The sequence below is a fragment of the Xiphias gladius genome, chromosome 22 (assembly GCF_016859285.1).
Source record: "Xiphias gladius isolate SHS-SW01 ecotype Sanya breed wild chromosome 22, ASM1685928v1, whole genome shotgun sequence".
Lineage (NCBI taxonomy): Eukaryota > Metazoa > Chordata > Actinopteri > Istiophoriformes > Xiphiidae > Xiphias > Xiphias gladius.
This window is the reverse complement of record NC_053421.1, coordinates 13157838-13178808: the sequence shown is the minus strand read 5'-3', so window position 1 is coordinate 13178808 and position 20971 is coordinate 13157838. Positions and strand designations below refer to the sequence as shown.

At 40.4% G+C, this 20971-nt stretch overlaps 1 protein-coding gene across 4 annotated transcripts in view; it reads right to left on the bottom strand.

The window, feature by feature from the left end:
• LOC120784342 (focal adhesion kinase 1-like) overlaps nt 1-20971 on the bottom strand; it is a 69040-nt gene that overhangs the window by 2975 nt on the left and 45094 nt on the right. For all 4 annotated transcript variants that reach the window (XM_040118077.1, XM_040118080.1, XM_040118078.1 and 1 more), the window contains 10 exons: nt 18867-18978; nt 12876-12953; nt 12502-12690; nt 11597-11722; nt 6113-6175; nt 3953-3992; nt 2966-3069; nt 899-1054; nt 308-388; nt 48-133 (listed from right to left, as the gene is read on the bottom strand). In XM_040118077.1, coding sequence (XP_039974011.1) covers nt 48-133; nt 308-388; nt 899-1054; nt 2966-3069; nt 3953-3992; nt 6113-6175; nt 11597-11722; nt 12502-12690; nt 12876-12953; nt 18867-18978 — 1035 coding nt within the window. The remainder of the gene's footprint in view (nt 1-47; nt 134-307; nt 389-898; nt 1055-2965; nt 3070-3952; nt 3993-6112; nt 6176-11596; nt 11723-12501; nt 12691-12875; nt 12954-18866; nt 18979-20971) is intronic.

Below are 20971 nucleotides of genomic sequence, written 5' to 3'. Positions count from 1 at the left end.
CAAAACTATTCTTTGCATATTGTGAAGTTGGTGGTATCTGTACCTACCTGGTCATCACATATTGTTGGGCTAACTTCATCTTCCCAATTAGCTCTGCCAGGTCAGAGTTCAACAGCTTTTGTGCCATCTCAATCTGTTAAAGAAAACCAGAGCATTACACGTCAAATTGACAGGATAAAACACGAGACACAAATGTGATTTGAAAGTCTTTACCAACATCTACTGTTAATGTGAATTTTGTAAGAGAAAGACAGATTGTTAACATGCACACATCCCTGTGTGAGGATAAGAATGCATTTTTTTGTACCTCTCTGTGTGTACTGGCTGGAAGTTGTGGTAATGTCTCATCCACTGTGGCCAGTAATGTCCTCAATGCCAGACCCACATCCTGAAACACACAAAGACAACACAGACATTACTTTTTAGAACAGGACAAAATTATACGTGTTATGAAGAAAATCTGATCTTTAATTCACATGGAGTTTTTCAAATATACATCACAGAAATACATTTAAGCTTCTATAAACAAGTGAGAAACCTCTGTGGAGACATAAAAAGTTAAATGAAATAAAATTTAACGTTGTAATTTTACGGTGTAAGCAAAAAGGAATGACGAGGAGACTTCAATGACTAAATCCCCATGATTAAAAGCAACATCTAGTGAGGTTCAAAGGTCAGATCTGCAAAGTCTATCAAAATCCCGCCCTCTGAAGACCTGAACAATGTCATTAAATTAAAACATGGTGTCAGAGTAATCAAAGGAAGATAACATGAAACTGTATCAGCAGAACCGGCCCTGATCTTCGTAATACTTTCAAGTTTTAATCTCAAGATTGGTCGTTCCAGACAGATTCAAAGTGAGCTGCTAAGGGGGATACACTGTGAGTGCATCTCTCACCTTTACCATAGGAACGTATTCCTCGGGAGGAGCTGGCTGAATCTTGCTTGACATCTCGATCACAGCTTTGACCAATCCTGTCACGTTCTCGTACACCTTGTCATTAGAGCGGTCCAGATTGGCGGTGGGAGGTGGGCTTATCTCTTGGGGCTGCAGCTGAACCATGAAAAAAAAAGAAAAAAAACAACCACAACAAAAAAAAAACATCAGTTAGCGACAGATTTACTGAATGGAGAATACAGAGCTATGTGGGGACTGATAGTGAGAACCGGCAACAATACACAGAAAACCAGCTGAGACAATGTAGATGAAAATCATGAGCTTCCTAATAACAAACAATCCTTAGATTTATTACCAGAGTTTCTGGTACACATCCTGCATGATTATAGAGATGTACATGAATCATGCACTGTCTGACCTAACTTACACAGCAATGCATTTCAAATATTTCAAATAGGTAGAGAACAAAAGCCAAAGCTGCAGAGCACTGTAATCTGATAAATTACAAACTATATCTCAGAGGTAAATGAGTAGATTAATGAGTAAGTGAGAGGATAAATGACTGAGTGAATGAATAGGTCAGTAGGTTATTTGGATCTATGACATGCTTTGCCTTCAAATAACTAAAGAGTGTGTAGACGCAGATGTTATTGAAAGTAATTCTGTATTCTGGCCATTAGATGGCAGTGTCACACTGGCACAACCAGATACTGTATTTTAATCATGACAATTTAATCTGAAACTGATAAGGCAGGGGTCACATCTTAAAACTGATGATAATTAAATGCATCATCTGTATACTATTCCAAATGTGAATTGTACCTAAATCCATGTATGCATGTATAAAATATACTCCTCCGTTCCCGAGCACAATTTCACTCTGACCCACTCCTCCCTCCAGTGGTAAATTACTTGTGACCCTTGCACACATTTTGGCCTGCTGGTATTGCTAAACATATTTAAGTAAAAATACTCATAACTTAATAGATTTACGTATTTTCTACTGTTGCTGAGTTTCTGACACGGAAATGGTTAAAAAGAAGGGAAACTGAGTTTGTTTTGTCAAGTGAAGTCAGAAATCACAAATTTGCCTTTACAATCTGAACAACATATGACACCCTCTATTATTAGGATAAGGGAAAACTCTCAAAAACCCTTAAATGGGAAAAAAAGGAATAAACCTTACAAGGAGCAACAGAGGATGGACCCCTCCCTTCTATTTATCAAATGTATTTTGCACTTCCTCCATCCTCTGATAATATTCATAAGGAAAAGATAAATCCTCTGACCTGAGTTGTAACAATATTTTTCATCGTAGCCTAGAAAACTGGATAATTGGTGTTTAATTAGTTCAAAACGCCTGCTACTGTGAATAAAATAAATGAATTCTGTATGATTTTCAGTGTGACAGAGGGTTAAATATTGTTAGCATAAGAAAACAATCAAAACCTTTTGGATTTGGATGTTAGTGTAGAGAGGAAAAGACAGTAGAAACAAGAAACCTTACGACCCAGCAACCGCAGGGATGACATTCATTTCATTTATATATATCAACAGAATTTGATTTGCTGGACTGATGGAAGAAAGGACCAAATGAGTCAATGTGTGATCAACTTGGAGACAAGACGCACAGTAAACACACACAGACAGTGTGCTGCTTACCCGCCAGGGCTAGAGTCAACATTAAGGCAGAATGCAGGGGGAGGAAGAGGAGGGAGAGGAGGGGAAGGAGAGAGGGAGCAGCCAAGGGAAAAGAAGATAAAAGAAAAATATTAATGCTCTAAGCATTAAAAACATGCAATGTGTATATTTGTGTATATTAATATATCTGTGCAATTATTTTTGTTTTGGCTTTGTGTACTAAAAGTCATATGCTAGATTTTTGATTCAGTGTATCTATGAGATTCCACACACTATGTGTGTGTGTGTCTGTGTGTTTGTGTTTGTGTTTGTGTGTGTGTGTGTGTGTGTGTGTGTGTGTGTGTGTGTGTGTGTGTGTGTGTGTGTGTGTGTGTGTGTGTGTATGTGTGTGTGTGTGTGCGCGCGCGTGCGTGCGCGTGTGTATACCTTGACTCCGTCATTGTAACTGTCTCCAGTATTTAGACAGGCCAGACTGCCCACCTGGCTCTGGGCCCCAGGTCGAGGGGGCTTCTTTGGGGGAGCTGCATGTTCTACGGGAAACAACATATAAAAATGAAAATGATTTTTCCTCACAGCTTTATAGTCACGTACAAGTTCTGCACAGATTGTACTTTGATGCCTAAGCAGCTCTCAGTTTAGAGCCTGCACTCTCAGTGGTAGTTCACATCAAAGTCAACATCAGTATAGGGCTGCAACTAAAGATTATTTTCATTACCTTTTTTTTTTTTTTTAATTAACTGGTCCTCAATCGTCAAATGTCTTGTTTTGTTTGACTAACAGTCTAAAACCAATTTTTATTCAATTCAAAATGATATCAATCACAGAAGAAGAGGAAAAACCTTACATTTGAAAGGCTCTTAAGTGAATATTTGGCATTTTTGCTTGAGTTATCTGCAAATCATTATGAACAATTCAATGATCAAAACACAAGAAAAAACTGGTTTTGTGTGCAGGGAAAAATGCAGCTCCCAACTGTAAAACTATTTTCAGCTGAAAGTTTTTTCTATGTCCTCTGGACTCAGCTGCTTGCAGGGCGGGTATATCCACGCAACATATTGAGCTTGACATGCTTTCTGAGTCCATATAAACAGAGGTTGATTTGCTCGGTTGCAGGCCAACAGGCTGCCGAGTTCACAATCAGATGTTTTGTATTGTGGCAACAGACTGTAAACTCTGCAGGCAGACACTGACACACACACACACTGAGACTCTAGCTACTGTGCACCAGACAGATAGACAGGCTGGAGATACAGAATATGTTTACAGAGAGTAAATCAGAGCTAAACACAGCCTTGTAATGCTATATGTGTGAACAACCTACTTCAGGAGATGAAGAGACAGAAAGAGTAGAGAGAATAAAACAATAGCAGTTGTTTGACGGTAATTACAGAGGGTTAGATGCCTGTCTATTACCTGGTTTGCCAACGGGCTGGTATATGTGCTGGTTTCCTGTCTGCACGAACAAACAAAACAAGAAAACATTGGTTCAGCATTTGCATAGTCACACACATAATCAGAGGCTTGACAGGAAATTAGAACTTCACAGGCAAAAACCACAAGGAGGTTCTGAAAAATTTGGGGAATCAAATTTGATTTTCATATTACATGACAGCGAGTCTCAGTTTGTAGTTGGTAAACTCCAGCTGAGGAGCTGTTTCTGTTTTCAGTGGTGTGTGGTCTAACACTGTCTTACTTATGTTAGAAAAACATTCTGTCTGGGAGGGATAACAAAAAATAGTGATTCCTTTGTTAGTTAAACCCTTTTAAAACCAGAAAAAAATCCATAAGCATGTATTTATGATTTGATGTTTGTGAGCATAAAATGATGCCACAAACTCTCTAGTGGTGCCAGGCACGTTGCATATTTACTTTGTTGCATTATTAAGGCAGCTTTGTTGTTTTCTCTGTGTGAGAAAACTGTACAGTGGGCTTTCAAGGCCTTGTTGCCACCAGAGTGTCATGGTCTGGCAACCACCAACACCCAAAAATACTCTACTACAGCATTTTACACACACACACACACACACACACACACACACACACACACACACACACACACACACACACACACACACACACACACACACACACACACACACACACACACACACACACACACACACACACTTACAAACGAGGGAGATTTTCCCACCACAAACCACAGCCATTCAATGGGAGGAGGAGGACAAGGAGAGAGATGAATTACAGAGACAGAAATATCTTTTTTGCCCGCGGGAACTTCAGATGGTTACAACAACCTCGGCTGGCATCAGGGACGTAACAGACATCAACATACAACTCAGAGTTTGGCTCCTCAGATTCTAGCTTTGAGATAAAGTTACACAAAAGCTCTGATCAACAGCATCATTTAGTGTCAGGATGAAGATTAAGGCTTCAAGAGAAACACGAAGACTCCAGTTTCAAGTCTACACAGAACAACTATACGGGAGGGAAAAAGTGATGAAGTTACCTTTCGATACGACCTGTTTTAAAAGATATTAGAGGTGTTAACAGCATCTCACCAGCAGTAGTTTTTAAGTGAAAAAGCGCATCTGTCACGATGCAAATCATTTCAGGGTCACATCACAGTGCTAAATAAAAAATGATGTGGTTAGCTCTCTGAACTGATCACAAATCCTCTTTCAAAAACACTGACACTGAAGCATGTTTGTACATATTCATGTGACTACAGCTGCATGCATTATTTTCATTACTGATTAATCTGTTGATTAATTTCTTGATTAAAAAAACGTATCATTTGGTCTCTAACATGTTGCAAGAAAATTCCCCAACACCCAAGGTAAAACTTCAGATTGATTTTTTTGCCAACCAACAGTGCAAAAACAGAAGATATTCAGTTCACTACCACACAAGACAAAGCAAAACACTGGCTAACATGTTGAAAAGCAGAAGCCCATGACTTTCTGGGAGACCAGATCCACTATACTTTTCCTCTAATGGTGTTTTTCACAATCTAAAGTGTGTAATTACTGGGGGACAGATTTGGTCACAGCACAGTAAGCTACAGACTACCAGCATGCTGAGGACGGAGAGAAGAGTAAAGATGGCTAGTTTGTTTTCTTGCAATAGTCTTCTATTATTAACCAGTGATGTTGTGGGAATCCATTGACCCCTCATTGATGACCCCAACCCCAACAGGTCACTTCCTGTCCCTGGATCAATCCCCTCAGCTCTAATCAAAACAAACACATGCTTAAGCCAATCTCAGTGAGTCCGACCAGAAAGTGGACTTCCGTCAACATTTGTCTTTATCAGATATCCTCCTCGCTTAAAAACACAAACAGCTCAGAAAAACAACTTCCTTCTATTTTTAAGATGTTTATGTGGAGTGGGAGGACATGTGAGGAAGGTCATGATTTTGACAGTGAAAATTATAAAGTATAAGAAACACAGTTCAATCAGGGGAAAACAACACCCTCCAGGACATATTAGCTCCCTGTCATCAAAAAAACTTTATCTTACTCAACCTGTGTTGCACTATTAATGTCTGCTCAGACCATGAATAGCACCAACTAACAGTGATGGCAACAGGAACAAGAAAAAGTAACTTACCGGTGGTTGAAGTCCACCTTCTTCTCTGTCCAGACTCCCTCTAGAACTTCTGGTGTCTGGTTTCTGAACACACAAAAATAAACAAAAAAGAAATCATACATCTTCACATATAAACCATATTTAAGTTCAGGGCTGGTTTTATTTCAATTTGCAGTCAATTAATGATTCACCAAGACAGATCAAAAGTTCTGTATTTACATTTATTCAAAATGATTGTGATTGTTTTTCCAATGAACAGTAAATCACATTGCTTTTCTGTACATGACTTTACAAGCAGTATTGGTTTTTGATTCCTGGGATATTCTCTGATAAAAATCCCCTTTATTGCCATGCTGCCAGCTCAGTATCCCATGCTGTTGTCATACTGGTGCATTTCATGGTGCAAGCTCAATAACTTAAAACAGCAGATTAACTGATTCATTAAAGATCCTTTACCATCAAAGGACTACCATGTACAGCAATTTTAGGAGTACCCAGCAATATCAGACAAAATCATCAGTAAATGAGTGATAGTTTGCACTGTGATCTGAATAATGTAAAAGTGAGCAGAGTCCATCTCTCAAAATCAAAGTTTAATCTGAAGTCTTAACAATGATTAAGTGAATGAGGTAATGAAAGATTGGATCACGGCAGTGAAGCTCACACAAAAAATGCCTTAAAATATGTGTCCAAACACACTTCATGAGACCTCCAAGGAAAACAGGAACATACTGTACAAAGCTGCAGGATCCAAATGTCCAGGACTTTCACCCTACACACAAACATGTAACCCCCGAAAAATAAAACCGCACGCACACACGCACGCACGCGCGTGCACACACAGACACACACACACACACACAAACTAACAATTACCATCCCACCAGCCGCGCTCTCATACACACCCATCCTTGCCTACCAGTTTTCCAAGACAGGACTTGAAGACCATCATTGCCTTTGAGTTCATTAAAGATGCCTGATGAATCGTTTGTGTCCGATTTGTTTAAGGTGCTGTGTCTTTGTGGTTATCTTCTGATCTTTTTATATCTCTCTCTAGCTATGTCTGCCTCTATATCTGAGTGTTCTCCTGTCTGTGCGCTAGCCTGCACCCTCGTCTGTGTCATCTAGACAAGAATTCAAATTCAACTTCGGCTTCCTGCCTCCAGCAGACTTATATCTGACACTGACGCACAGAGAGAGAGGGAAGGACAGGAGAAGGGGGGAGGCGGGATGGAGCATGCTGCCAAAGCCGTCAGTGTGAGAGCATGTCTACCCTTCTTTCTCACCCCCCTGCCCCTCCAAGAAGTGACAGTGTTATAAAAACCAGCCAGCCTACAACACTCACTTTACACACACACACACACACACACACACACACACACACACACACACACACATGCTTCCCAAGCTTTTCAGTATTCTCATCCATTGTCAGCTAGTGGTTGTGGGTCAAAGACAGACTGTTGACTGGGCTGTCAGATTCTCTAAGCCTATCATTAGCCTGGAATTCACACAGGCCACACCTGCCTAAAAACTTTCTCTCTCTCTCTCACACACACACACACATGCTTCCCAAGCTTTTCAGTATTCTCATCCATTGTCAGCTAGTGGTTGTGGGTCAAAGACAGACTGTTGACTGGGCTGTCAGATTCTCTAAGCCTATCATTAGCCTGGAATTCACACAGGCCACACCTGCCTAAAAACTTTCTCTCTCTCTCTCTCACACACACACACTCACACTCACACACACACACACATGCTTCCCAAGCTTTTCAGTATTCTCATCCATTGTCAGCTAGTGGTTGTGGGTCAAAGACAGACTGTTGACTGGGCTGTCAGATTCTCTAAGCCTATCATTAGCCTGGAATTCACACAGGCCACACCTGCCTAAAAACTTTCTCTCTCTCTCTCTCACACACACACACATGCTTCCCAAGCTTTTCAGTATTCTCATCCATTGTCAGCTAGTGGTTGTGGGTCAAAGACAGACTGTTGACTGGGCTGTCAGATTCTCTAAGCCTATCATTAGCCTGGAATTCACACAGGCCACACCTGCCTAAAAACTTTCTCTCTCTCTCTCACACACACACTCACACTCACACACACACACTCACACTCACACACACACACACACACATGCTTCCCAAGCTTTTCAGTATTCTCATCCATTGTCAGCTAGTGGTTGTGGGTCAAAGACAGACTGTTGACTGGGCTGTCAGATTCTCTAAGCCTATCATTAGCCTGGAATTCACACAGGCCACACCTGCCTAAAAACTTTCTCTCTCTCTCTCACACACACACTCACACTCACACACACACGCACGCACGCGCGTGCACACACAGACACACACACACACACACACACAAACTAACAATTACCATCCCACCAGCCGCGCTCTCATACACACCCATCCTTGCCTACCAGTTTTCCAAGACAGGACTTGAAGACCATCATTGCCTTTGAGTTCATTAAAGATGCCTGATGAATCGTTTGTGTCCGATTTGTTTAAGGTGCTGTGTCTTTGTGGTTATCTTCTGATCTTTTTATATCTCTCTCTAGCTATGTCTGCCTCTATATCTGAGTGTTCTCCTGTCTGTGCGCTAGCCTGCACCCTCGTCTGTGTCATCTAGACAAGAATTCAAATTCAACTTCGGCTTCCTGCCTCCAGCAGACTTATATCTGACACTGACGCACAGAGAGAGAGGGAAGGACAGGAGAAGGGGGGAGGCGGGATGGAGCATGCTGCCAAAGAGCCGTCAGTGTGAGAGCATGTCTACCCTTCTTTCTCACCCCCCTGCCCCTCCAAGAAGTGACAGTGTTATAAAAACCAGCCAGCCTACAACACTCACTTTACACACACACACACACACACACACACACACACACACACACACACATGCTTCCCAAGCTTTTCAGTATTCTCATCCATTGTCAGCTAGTGGTTGTGGGTCAAAGACAGACTGTTGACTGGGCTGTCAGATTCTCTAAGCCTATCATTAGCCTGGAATTCACACAGGCCACACCTGCCTAAAAACTTTCTCTCTCTCTCTCTCACACACACACTCACACTCACACACACACAAAATAAAATTCTTGAGTAAACAACCCAGAGATCCTTCAATCAGTGTTCACATAAATATGCATCCTACATGAAACGTTTCCTCCCCCCCCATCTTTATGTCGAGGTAATTTCCATCAAAACATTTAACATTCTTAACACTATATCTATGAGACAACAACAAACTCTGCATTAATTCATCCATATGCCTGAGTTTTACTGGAAGAAGCAGTGGTGGCTAGTAGTGCAGTCATAATGAACACTGAAAAACTGACAAGCTTTTGGAGATCCTCTGATAACATAAGAAGGAGAGATGGGAATAATTTTCTGAATGAAAGTAGGTGATTGTTGATCAGTGATTATAGAGTATGGCACAAAAATGCTTTTTCTTCAGTACAACGTGGTCTATGGAAGTGTAAATGGCACAATATGCTGTTATTATAGTGATGTATAGAAAAGTCAAAGGAGGCTTGTCCACTGCATTGAAAATCACACTTCCCATTTCTAAAGCCTATTTTCTAACTAATAGTGCAAACAACTGTGGAGTTGTTGAGGCTTTCATAGGTATTTAATGCCCTGATTTATGAGGAATTTAAAGCTGGTAAAAGTAAAGAAAAACTATGTGAGATTATGAGACTTACAGAATCCTACTTTTACTTTCACTCATCCCATAAAATAAGAGCAGCATCACTATGTTAGTGGTGCTTAAAGAGGGTAAGGATTCAATGTCTTGCTCAAGGACAATGATGCAGGTTTAAACTGGGGTTCAAAACTTTTAGTCAACCAAAAAAGTTATAATCAATTATATTATTACTGCAACAACAGCTGATAACCATCTTTAGTATTGCTACAAATGTAATTTAATCAGGACTGAAGTGTTGTTTTATTAGGAAATATAATCCACAAGTGATCACAGCTTTCAAATACAGTAAAGCTTACAGTTAGATCCCAAGTATTTGGGCAGTGACAATTTTTGTAATTTTGCCTCCGTACACCACCACAATGGGTTTGAAACGAAGCCTTCAAGATGTGATTGAAGTGTAGACTTTCATCTTTAATTCAAGGGGTTTAACAAAAATATCACATTAACCATTTAGAAATAACGGCCATTTTTATACATAGTCCCTCATTTTCAGAGGCTCAAAAGTAATTGGACAACTGACTGACAATCAGTTTCATGGCCAGGTGTTATTTCATGACAAATTAAGTAGATAAAAGGTCAGGAGTTGATTCCAAGTGTTGAATTTGCATTTAGTAGCTGTTCATGGGATCTCTCAATATGTGGTCCAAAGAGGTGTTGATGTAAGTGAAGGAGGCCATCATTAGGCTGAAAAAACAAAACAAACCTATCAGGCAAATGGCAGAAACTTTAGGAGTGGCCAAGTCAACAATTTAGTACATTCTTAAAAAGAAGGAATGAACTGGCGAGCTCAGTAACACCAAAAGGTTTGGAAGACCATGAGGGACAACTAAAGTGTTGTGTTGTGAAGAAGAAACTCCTTCACAACATCTGGCCAGGTCAAGAACACTCTCTAGGAGGTAGGCTTATCATTGTCAAAGCCTACCACCAAGAGACGCCTTCATGAATGTAAATGAAAAGGGTTTATCACAAGGTGCAAAGCACTGGTAACACTCAAGAACAGAAAGGCCAGATGAGACTTTGCCAGAAAACATAAAAAAAAAATCCTGTCCAGATCTGGAACAAGATTCTTTGGAAAAAGATGACACCAAGATCAACTTGTACCAGAATGATGGGAAGAGAAGAGTTTGGAGAAGGACAGGAATGGCTCATGATCCAAAACATACCACATCATCTGTCAGACATATGGTGGAGGTAGTGTTATGGCATGAGCATGTATGGGTGCTCATGCCATAACACTGCACTGTCCTGGCATTTATTAATGATGTGACTGCTGATAGAAGTAGCAGGATGAATTCTGAAGTGTACAGGGCGAAACTATCTGCTCAGATTCAGCCAAATGAAAGGAAATGGGTCCTGGTTTGAAATGTATCAAATTTTGTCCTTGATAAGAATGTGATGAGTTTCAGAGAGTCCATCAACAAATGTAAAAAAACACAACAACATGCACCTTGGAACTTAAAAAAACCTCAACAACACAACTAACAAGTCTAAGATGGCAAATAAGCAAGGCAGCTTTGCATTACAGGTAACAATAACACACTGTAGCATGCACAACAACACCACACACAGAGGGGACTCAAAAATCTTAAAATGTAGCTGTTTCTCTATATTCTACTTCTCTGCAGTGAAATTTTCCTGGTATTCCAGATTTAAATGTACACACTATTGTTCTTTAATGTTAAGATAATTTGAGGACAAAACTGGTCTTACATTTTAAGTTGAATGTACTCTCACACCTTTACTACTGTATGTATTAACTGTGTTTGTGTGTGTATTTTCCACCGTGTGTGCTGTGTGTGTTACCAGCAGCCTTTCCTCCTGTTCCAGCCACCTCTGATCCTCCTCCATCTGCTGCTGTTGTATCATCAGCTGTTCCTCCATTAACAGGCACTGCTGGCCTACACACTGCTCCATGTCTACTGCCCTGTCCTACACACACACACACACACACACACACACACACACACACACACACACACACACACACACACACACACACACACACACACGCACACACACACGCGCACAAATACAAACAAACATGCAACAAAAGACAAGGCATAGCAACAGACATGCACACCGACACGGGGACACACGCACAAAGCCACAGGCGCATACAGATGAAGAGAGACATGCACACACACAAACACAGGACATGGAGACAGGCAGACACATCCACCAGACTGATGAGAGGCTGAACTGAGGTGATAGACACACGCACACACACACTAAAAATAATGGGTGTAAATGGGCCACTGACTTGTACTATTTTAATATTTGTATAATTAAGTAAATCTGTGGACTGTGTTTTTTTTTTGTGTTTTTCCATTCACAAACAGAATGGTCAGTCTCTTCAGGCTGCCAGGCAACAAATGCAATGCTTGTAGGATGGCAGATTTTGTCTAATAGTCCCAAGCATGTCAATTTATTTACAGAAAGTAAAAAGGATCTAAAAAATGTTTAATCACTCGGAGCTAGACTTGCAGATTCAAGAATTTGAGGCTTTAAAGTTTGAAAATTAAAAATATATATAAAAAACGAACTTTTGAAGAGCTTTTTATTATTTTGAGCAGAATGGAAGTGAGCTGGATGAGTGGATAACATATTGGGAGCTTTAGCTTTGTGTATGTTTCAGTTGACAATCCGGTCCTAATATACCTGTGTATTTGTGCTTATGTTTGCATACAAGTTTAAAATTAGTCTCTTACCTCCATTGCAGAGCCCCATAGCGCCATGTCGTGTCCATGAGGCTGGGGAAGGTGCTGTGCATGTGAGTGTGTGTGGACGTGGTGGCGGGGGTGTGTGTGCGCGTGGTGTGTGTCCAGCATTGTTGCCTGTGGGGGGTACAGGGCACTGGGCACAGAGGGGAGGGTGTGAGGGCCGGGGTACCCTGTCATCTGACGCAGGGAGGGAAGACAAAGACAGAGACAAATGTTAGTATTTTGTCAGTTGTCTTGGAGTTCTTTTTCTTGTGATTACTGCAGCTCTGAATACTTTGTACTAAATTCCATCACAATTTAAATTTTGTAATTGTATACCTAATGCAACAGTAGCCGAAGAGTGGTGGAATTTGTCTACATACCTGGTAGTGTCCAGGGTGCTGGGGACTGGGGTAAAAACCTTCACTTGAGCGGGGACTGGGATAGCCTGGTCTACTTGGCTACAGACAGAGACAGAAAGAATGCAAGAAAAAAGAAAGAGAAAGAGAGAGAGAGAGAGAGAGAGAGAGAGAGACAGATGGATAGAAAAAGAGTGGATGAAGCAAAAGAGAGGAAGAGAGATTGAGAAATAGAAAGTGAGGGAAAAAACAAACATTAAATGCTGTTCATCTTTTTCCCAAACTAAACGATGGAAGACGGGACATCAGGTCATTCAGACAATCAACACACAAACCTCCAGGAGCTGTTTGTGTGGCTGGGTTAGCTGTCAATCAAAAAAGGGACCACCCACTGGGCTGCAAGTCCAGCAAGCTGTTAGTTGAACTGGCATGAACTACTGTCCCTATGTTACAAAAAAACATCAATGGATTACCAGTATAAACTATGTTATATTCCTAGACTACTGACCACTGGGAAATCTGGTTAGATGTGATGCACCTTTGTCAATAGTGTGTTATGGTTACATGTTCACCAAAGACTCCTATTTTATGTGCATTTTTTTCTTATTTTGAAACTGTTGTACTGTTGCTGACCAGGCTGAATGACAGAAGTGGAAAGTATTTCCAATCAGCATAATAAATTTGATTTCTCCTGCCGTGGGGCATTTGTAATGCAAGCTTCTGCTTAATGTTGTTAGCCAAAGAAACAGGTGTAGGACAGCGAGTCTGATACTTGATTATATTCTATTCTATTCTTTTCTATTCCTCTGGTTAACACCTTTAGCTAAAAACAGAAGTCCTTGGTGAACACACAGCCTTGTTTCTTCTGTTGGTTTCTGGTGATTTGTTGAGATGAAGCTGTTAAAAGCTGATGAATAGTTTCCCCCTTTAAAATGACTGGAGACATTTTTCTTCATGATTTAAACTGCTCTAACAGAGCTGGTGTCTATGCCAATATTACTGTAACCTCTACCTTCCACAGTCTCTCACAGTAGCTTTCTCTGGACCACACCTCCGACAGCAAGACAAGCACACAGACACACAGGGGGGGGGGGCGAAAAGCGTAGAAGGACAGGAAGGGCGGGAGACAAGGAATGAAAAAAGGAAACAAGGAGGAAGGGTACGACAAAGAGAAATAGACAAGACAAAGAAACTGAAAACGAGACATAAGGAAGCTTCAAACTTTCAGACACAGAGTCAGACCAACAGACAGAAACATACAGCACGTTTGTGGACATGCTCACACATGGAAGGACACAGGGTTCCTTCTCATGGAGAAAAGTATATCTTAAAAGTTTCAGGCTGCCCCAGGTTCACAGCCCTGTCGAAGTTAGTCCATGTAGAGGGAAGTTTCCCTGGGAATACCCAGTTTAAAAACAGAAAGATAAACACAGGGACAACAGACAGACTGGAGGTTTATCAGAGGGGACTAACACACCAGGACAAGACAGAAACAGGTTTCTCTCTAGTCAGGTTTCTGTCTTCATCCGAGACTCTTGGATGAATATTTGAATGCAAGAATAGATGAGCAAATAAATAAATAGGACAAGTCAATATCATCCAGTAGTTCAGTACCAGCTCTCGACTTAGGGGCAAAACAAGTAATAGCAGCAGTTTAAAGTTGCGGATGTGCCAATGCACACCATCTACTGGCAAGGAAAATAAGCTGATACAATTTTCACACTTGTGCTACCATGAGTATTACAGCTGATTCTTCTGTTTGAGGTCACCTTTTGGGGAGAATCTGCAACATGTACAAAAGTAAATGTGCAAAATGGTGAGTTTGCTAGAACCTAGTTCCATGAAGTGCTTTGCATCTGATAAAAATGTCTGGCTATGTGTTGGTAACCAAACATTCTCATGCCGCGGCTATGAGGGCAGGACAGACTACCGTTTTCATTACCTTTAACATTTAAACTGATTGTATAAATTAAAAATGCAGCAATTTCAGCGCAGCCCACACAGTAATTGGGTTTATTTTTAAAATTAACCTGTTGTTGTGAGGCACATACCCCTGTTACTAGCATGTAGTCCATTGGCATACATCTATGAAGAATTTAAGGAATGTTGAGTGGCACAGTTTTATTAGGATTTTCTTTCTTACTTCATGTATCACTCTGGGGCACAATAGATCAACTTCCACACGGCTACATCTATCACCATAATAAGGGTCACAGTGAACATACAGCAACAGATCTGTAACAGGGACGTCTCACAGTGACTTGTAACAGGAATGGGTTCTGGCCATTGCAGGGATTTAACTTGTGACCCGTCTTCCAGGTGTCTGATACAACTAAATTGTGTTTTTGTCATGTTTCAATCACTCATTTCTCACTGGTGCCTCAAGTATCTTTGAATGTAACAGTGTTTCTTATTTTTACAAGAAACCATGCTCTCTCAAGGTAGGGTGCTGCTACAGCTCTGAGGAGAGACTGATGAACTCTCACACCAAAACAGTGTCACTCTACAAAAACAAGCTTATGTGCAGTGTTACTGGCCAGCACCCAACAGCTAGGTCAAGGTTACAGAGGGCTAGCTCTGTATAAACAGGCTTACGAAGAGAGGTCCTTTTAGCTACGTCTTTATGTATTTATAGTAACTGTCTCAAACACAGGCTTCACATTCTCATAAGCTTCATTTGTATATGCAGTAAATGGTACAGAATGCACATCAATAGCATTATAGAGAATTATACTAAATGTTACAGTAGTTGAAAGTCTTTCCTCTTAGACAGATATGAAACCTGGAGCTGGAGAGTGGAAAAGCTGCTGCATTACAGCATTAGTTCTGGACTTTTGGTTCCACCTGGTGTAAAAAATGGTTTTAACATCCATCTTGAGCTCATTCCTTGTCATTTAAATTCCAGTGACATTTAAAAGCTTACCACATGACCTTTTTTTGTCAGTTCTGTAACTTATTGCTTTTTCTGGCTTATCCATGAAATACTGTATTTAAGCTCCATGTCTGTGAGGTAAGTCAGACTCTCTCTAGCCGGTTCAGTCATCCTGAACAGGCTAGAAATAGGGTGCAATAATCCCAGGACACATCAACGCAATGCCTGACACAGACAAAGGCAAATATATGTAACTACATTCAATCATGACAGAGGACATTTTAACAGCATGCCCTTCAGGTCTTAAAGCAGGCCACCAGGCTGAGCATAAGCATGCTGATTGCACAGTCACTGGTGCTGGCGTCAAGATCAGCGGACTCAGTTACAACTGACAACTCAAAGTTGGGATTTAATTTAGTCAGAGATGATGATAAATCAAAAAATGTTGCAACATTTTTTTTTTTTTTTTTTTTGAGTGTGGAGTTTTTGTCAATTCTTTGCATTGAGCCAATAAAGTAGACTAATACGTTCCTTTTTCAATATGGTGTCTTTTTCAAGCGGCTAATTAAATGGCACCTTGCTTATTTTAACGCTTGTTGTCCTGTGGTGGCCATAGAGAGAGAAAAGGGATTTGGGCATAAACCAGTGTCTTGAATGCTTTAACCAGCCAAATGTTAAATAAACACTAAACCTAAGATGAGGAAAATAAAACTTCTAAGGTCCTAAAGACATTATTTTCTTAATCAGTTTATGAGCAACAATTTTCAACCAGAGCTGGAAAGTTCTGTTTATTTCACAGGATTGATTTTTCTGTCTGTGTTCATGTCACTGGTTGGAAGTGGTTGGGGCTCAGTCAAAATGTGACGACAAATGTTGCTGGCCTCTGTCCATCAAATCTGATCAAACCACACCAATACAGTCCTGATGAAACCGATAATACCTAACGATGTTTTTTTTCAGAACTTCAACTATGATTGTTACTTGTTTAGTCATGAATATTTAATGTTATAAAGAAAGATATAGGTTTGAAACCAAGTTATCAGGGGCTGTAAGAAAAAAAAAAAAATTCAGCTTCAAACACTATCTTAATTACACATCTCTGCTGGTGATGTCCCTTTCTGCAACCATTGAGTTACTGGATGGCATTTTTTTTTTTTTTTTTTTTAAATCAGCAGAATCTGCCAAATGCAGTCAACATGAGGACAAAATTAAAATATTAATAATAGAAGTGGAAATCTTTTTATTTTAAAAGACAAAAGCTTTAGGTGTCAGTGGCTTTGAATCAAATTCTGGAAGTGGAAGTCACCATTTCAATACCACAATCAACAATCATATAAGAAATGTATCTACCTTCAGTAGCCTCAATAGATCAAAGTTCAATTTGATGTTATTTTTTGTGCAAGAAGCCTCACTGACCTTATCTGTACCTGAAAATCTTTGAGTCTGGAATTTTCTTTTTAAATCCCCAGGACATTTATCAAGGGCTCCGCAAGGAAGAATGTTGCTACTTTCTTTGATGATACAGACAAACAGGTTTGTTTTAGTTATAGAAAAAAAAGCTATAGTGCAGTGTAGCAGTACACCACCTGCCTTCAAGGGTCTGGACATGGTTCTTTCAGAGCAGGGGATTGGGAAATGGCGTGTAGGTAGTTACAGGGAGGCTTGGAATTTGACTGGATGGATGAGGGTAATTGGAAGGCAGAGTATAGGGACTGAGGGGAGCAGGAGAGACCAGTGGGGGCCTCCCAGATGACTGCACCACAGGGTGTTGGGTCTAGGGTCAGAGTCAGGTTGGAGTGGGGTACTGGGATTAGTTCGGCAGCCAGGGTGAAAGCTGGGCAACAGTGGGATTAGAATTTGACTTGGGCTGGATGTTTTGGAGGGTGAGGGTACAAACATTTGACATTCATCTGGGCAGAGAGTTAAGGTAATGACCGGATTGGGAAAGGAATGGAGAGAGGTGCCTGGAATGGGATCGGGAGTTAGTGGCCGTTAGTAGGGGGATTGTGAGGCCAGCTGCCATAAGACATGCTGTCTGAATTTGTGTGAGGTGGAGAATAGAGGTTAGTTTGAAACTGTAGGGACAAGCCTGGACAAGCTTTGGATTCGGGATTCAACCAAGTGTGGTGTGGAGAGAAAGAGCGATTGTAGTAAGTGGTGTTTTGAAGAGGAGGTGATTGAGGCTGAGGATTTGGAGAAGAGGAAAAGTGATGGGGAAACTGCAGAGATGATAAGTAGAGTTTAGGAGTGGGTATATGCGAGGAAGTGCAGGGAAATGTTTAGTTTCCAGCATGGGCAACTGTATCATAAAGGCATAAAAACCCCAAATCTCTCAATCTCACTAAGTACTGTCCCAAGACATATGGCTTTAGTTTTAACCAAAAGAAACAGGTAACAGATGCTAACAGCAGGGGCATGGGGGCAGTGAGTGAGGGTGAAGAAGCAAGCAGCTGGGGCAACATGCTGTGAGGTGTGGGATGGTACTAGTGGAGGAGGGGGTAGGGGTGGGGTCTATGGTCTTACAAAAAGAACGTGTCATATTTGTAAGTGGTAATTATTCGAGAGATCCACCATGTTTAGACATTTGAAGGTCACATCATCATAAAGGTCAGATCATCATTGGTCTTATGACCAAAACATTCACTTTCTTGTCACATATTTTCATCTGAAGAGTCTCTACTCTTTGTGTGAGGGGCATTTATTCCCATGATATGGGACTTAACTACTCCCACCTGACACTCGTCCTCGAAAAGCCTCGATTCAAGAGCACAGACCCTTTTAGATTCGTTTTTCTTGACCTTGATTATCATAGTGATAAAACCCAACTTGACAACTGACCAGCAATAATTGGACTAAGCATGTCAGCAGGATCCTGCAGAATCATTTTAATGCCTTAATATCATGGGTGGTCACTTAGAATCCTGTGCAATGCAGCAAAGTAGACAACAGAAAATATATCTCTAACGCCACATGACACCAAACCAGAGAGGATGTGATCCTTTACTAAAGAGTTGCAATAATCAGGGTGTCTCACTGCAAACAGCACAAACACAGCAGATACACAGACTCTTTATTACTACACTAAGATAAAACACACACAAACAGACACACAAAGACACAAACCCATGTACTGTATGTCTTACCTTTGGTGGTGCTTCATCAGACCCTCCAGAGTCCCAAGAAACAGTGACCTGTCTCCTCATCTCCATCCTATTCCTCTCCTTCTGCTGGACCTTTTCCTCCTCTAATATAGTGCTGCAAACACGGAAAAAGATGGTGTAACACAAAAGTGCTATTGGTGTCTTTGTTTGTTTCTGCTGAACTCTTTTTAATCCAGTTCTGGAAAGACGCAAAAAGAAAGCTTTTGGGGGATAAATAAATAAGGTTGTCTCCGTCACAATCTTTAATAAAAAGGCAAAAATGAACACATGGCATTTGGCCAACACTTTGGACTGCTATTATAAACAGTACGTTGGTACAGCATTTGCTGGTATGTTGTTAGGCCAGGTATAAAGTGAATACAAACTAGAGACAGAATAAAGACCGCATATTGCCCCTTCCATCTTGCCCATCATTTTCTGATTTTTTACCTTCTAATGAAAAGTCACTTACAAAACCCATAAGCACACGCACAAATTGTTCTGTGCATCAAAGTTTCACTACCACACAAACTCATGCATACAGAGCATTCCTCGCGCACTGTTTGTACAGAGACACAAACTACTACAGTCAAAAGAAAAACAAATTCTGTCCTGTTATGAAATGTCTTAATGCTCAATCTCTTACAACCAAAACAGCCCATCCCTGAACACTCACATAATTCCTAGCAATGTTCAGTGTGCCGATACTGCCAGCTACAGTAATAAAAACAACTGAACAGTTTTATCTTAAAATGCTTGAAGAACAAAATTTTGAGTCTCTCCCTCTACTGTGCAGTAGTGCTGGGATGGTCAGCTGTTATGTTGCGACATTTTATTCAATTTCAATAATTACGTCTTTAAAAACAGACTCAATTTGGTCAAAGTAAATGTTTCAACTTACACTTTTCATGATATATTAACTACTAATATCATCTCTTTGCTGTGTCGGGAAAAATTGTTACAGCAACTTAAAGCAGTGAATCTTCGGTTAATATTGCTTAGGAAATGAACAAATGAACAAACTGAATCACTGAAACTAAGCAATGGCCCACGCCCCAAACTGAGAATCTTTTTAGGACTAATGGGGCCAAAGATACCAGACTGGTTATACCCTCTAAAATTACTCACACTGACCTGTTCCCTGGGAAAACTGCTGCTAAACCAAACCCAGATTCCCAGAGGAAGGAGCTGCTGCTGGAAAGCTGACGGTTCCACAAAACAGAAAACTGAATGGTTCAACAGTCACACACACACACACTCTCCACACAATCACACAATCTCTCCGCTCTCCTTTCCTCAACAAGGGAAAGAGCTATTTCTAGTAACGTCATTACCCTCCTGTTCTGTTGTCTCCTGCCGTGTTTGTGTGTGCGTGCGTGTGTGTGTGTGTGTCCTTGCACCTGTCCAAGTTAGTCTCCTGTCAGGTTTAGTCCTTGTTTTCCATCACAACACGCATTCACATACATTTGTACAACAATATCAGTACTGAAATAACATTATTCCTCTAAAATAACCGGTAAAAATTAATTTCATTTATTTAATTTTAATATTCGTATCCATTGTTAACTGATAACCATTTGACATTTTATTTTTAATTTTCTTAAATGAGTTTGGCTGTTTCAGCTTAGTTATGTTTTTAAAATAAGTGTTCATCTTAATTTGTATCTTATGTGTTCATTGCTCTCTAGATAAATCACTGGCTGCTATTGGTAGTATCTGTTTTATGTTCATACCAATGTAAACTGTCTGGATGAACACTGTACATTGAAAGTAGACCCAGTCTATTATTTTTTACTTTACTCAGCCAGCAGTGATGGCAAAAAAGTCATAATGATTAAATTATCAGTTTGAAGTTTAATTTATTCTTACTTTTTAGGTTAGAGACTCATTTTTTCACTTCTATTTTCTCTTACTTAAGTTTTTTTTTCTGTGCCTTGTTCAGACCTATGAGACAAATCCTGTAAATGTGTTTCACACCTCTTCTTCTGGAAAAGTCTTTGTACTAAAATTGTACTAATCTCATGAATCGCAGTGTTTTTAAACAGCATAACTGAATTGCAACTTTGTCTTTGGCCTTGTTACTTAATTTCTATCTAAAATGCCAGGAA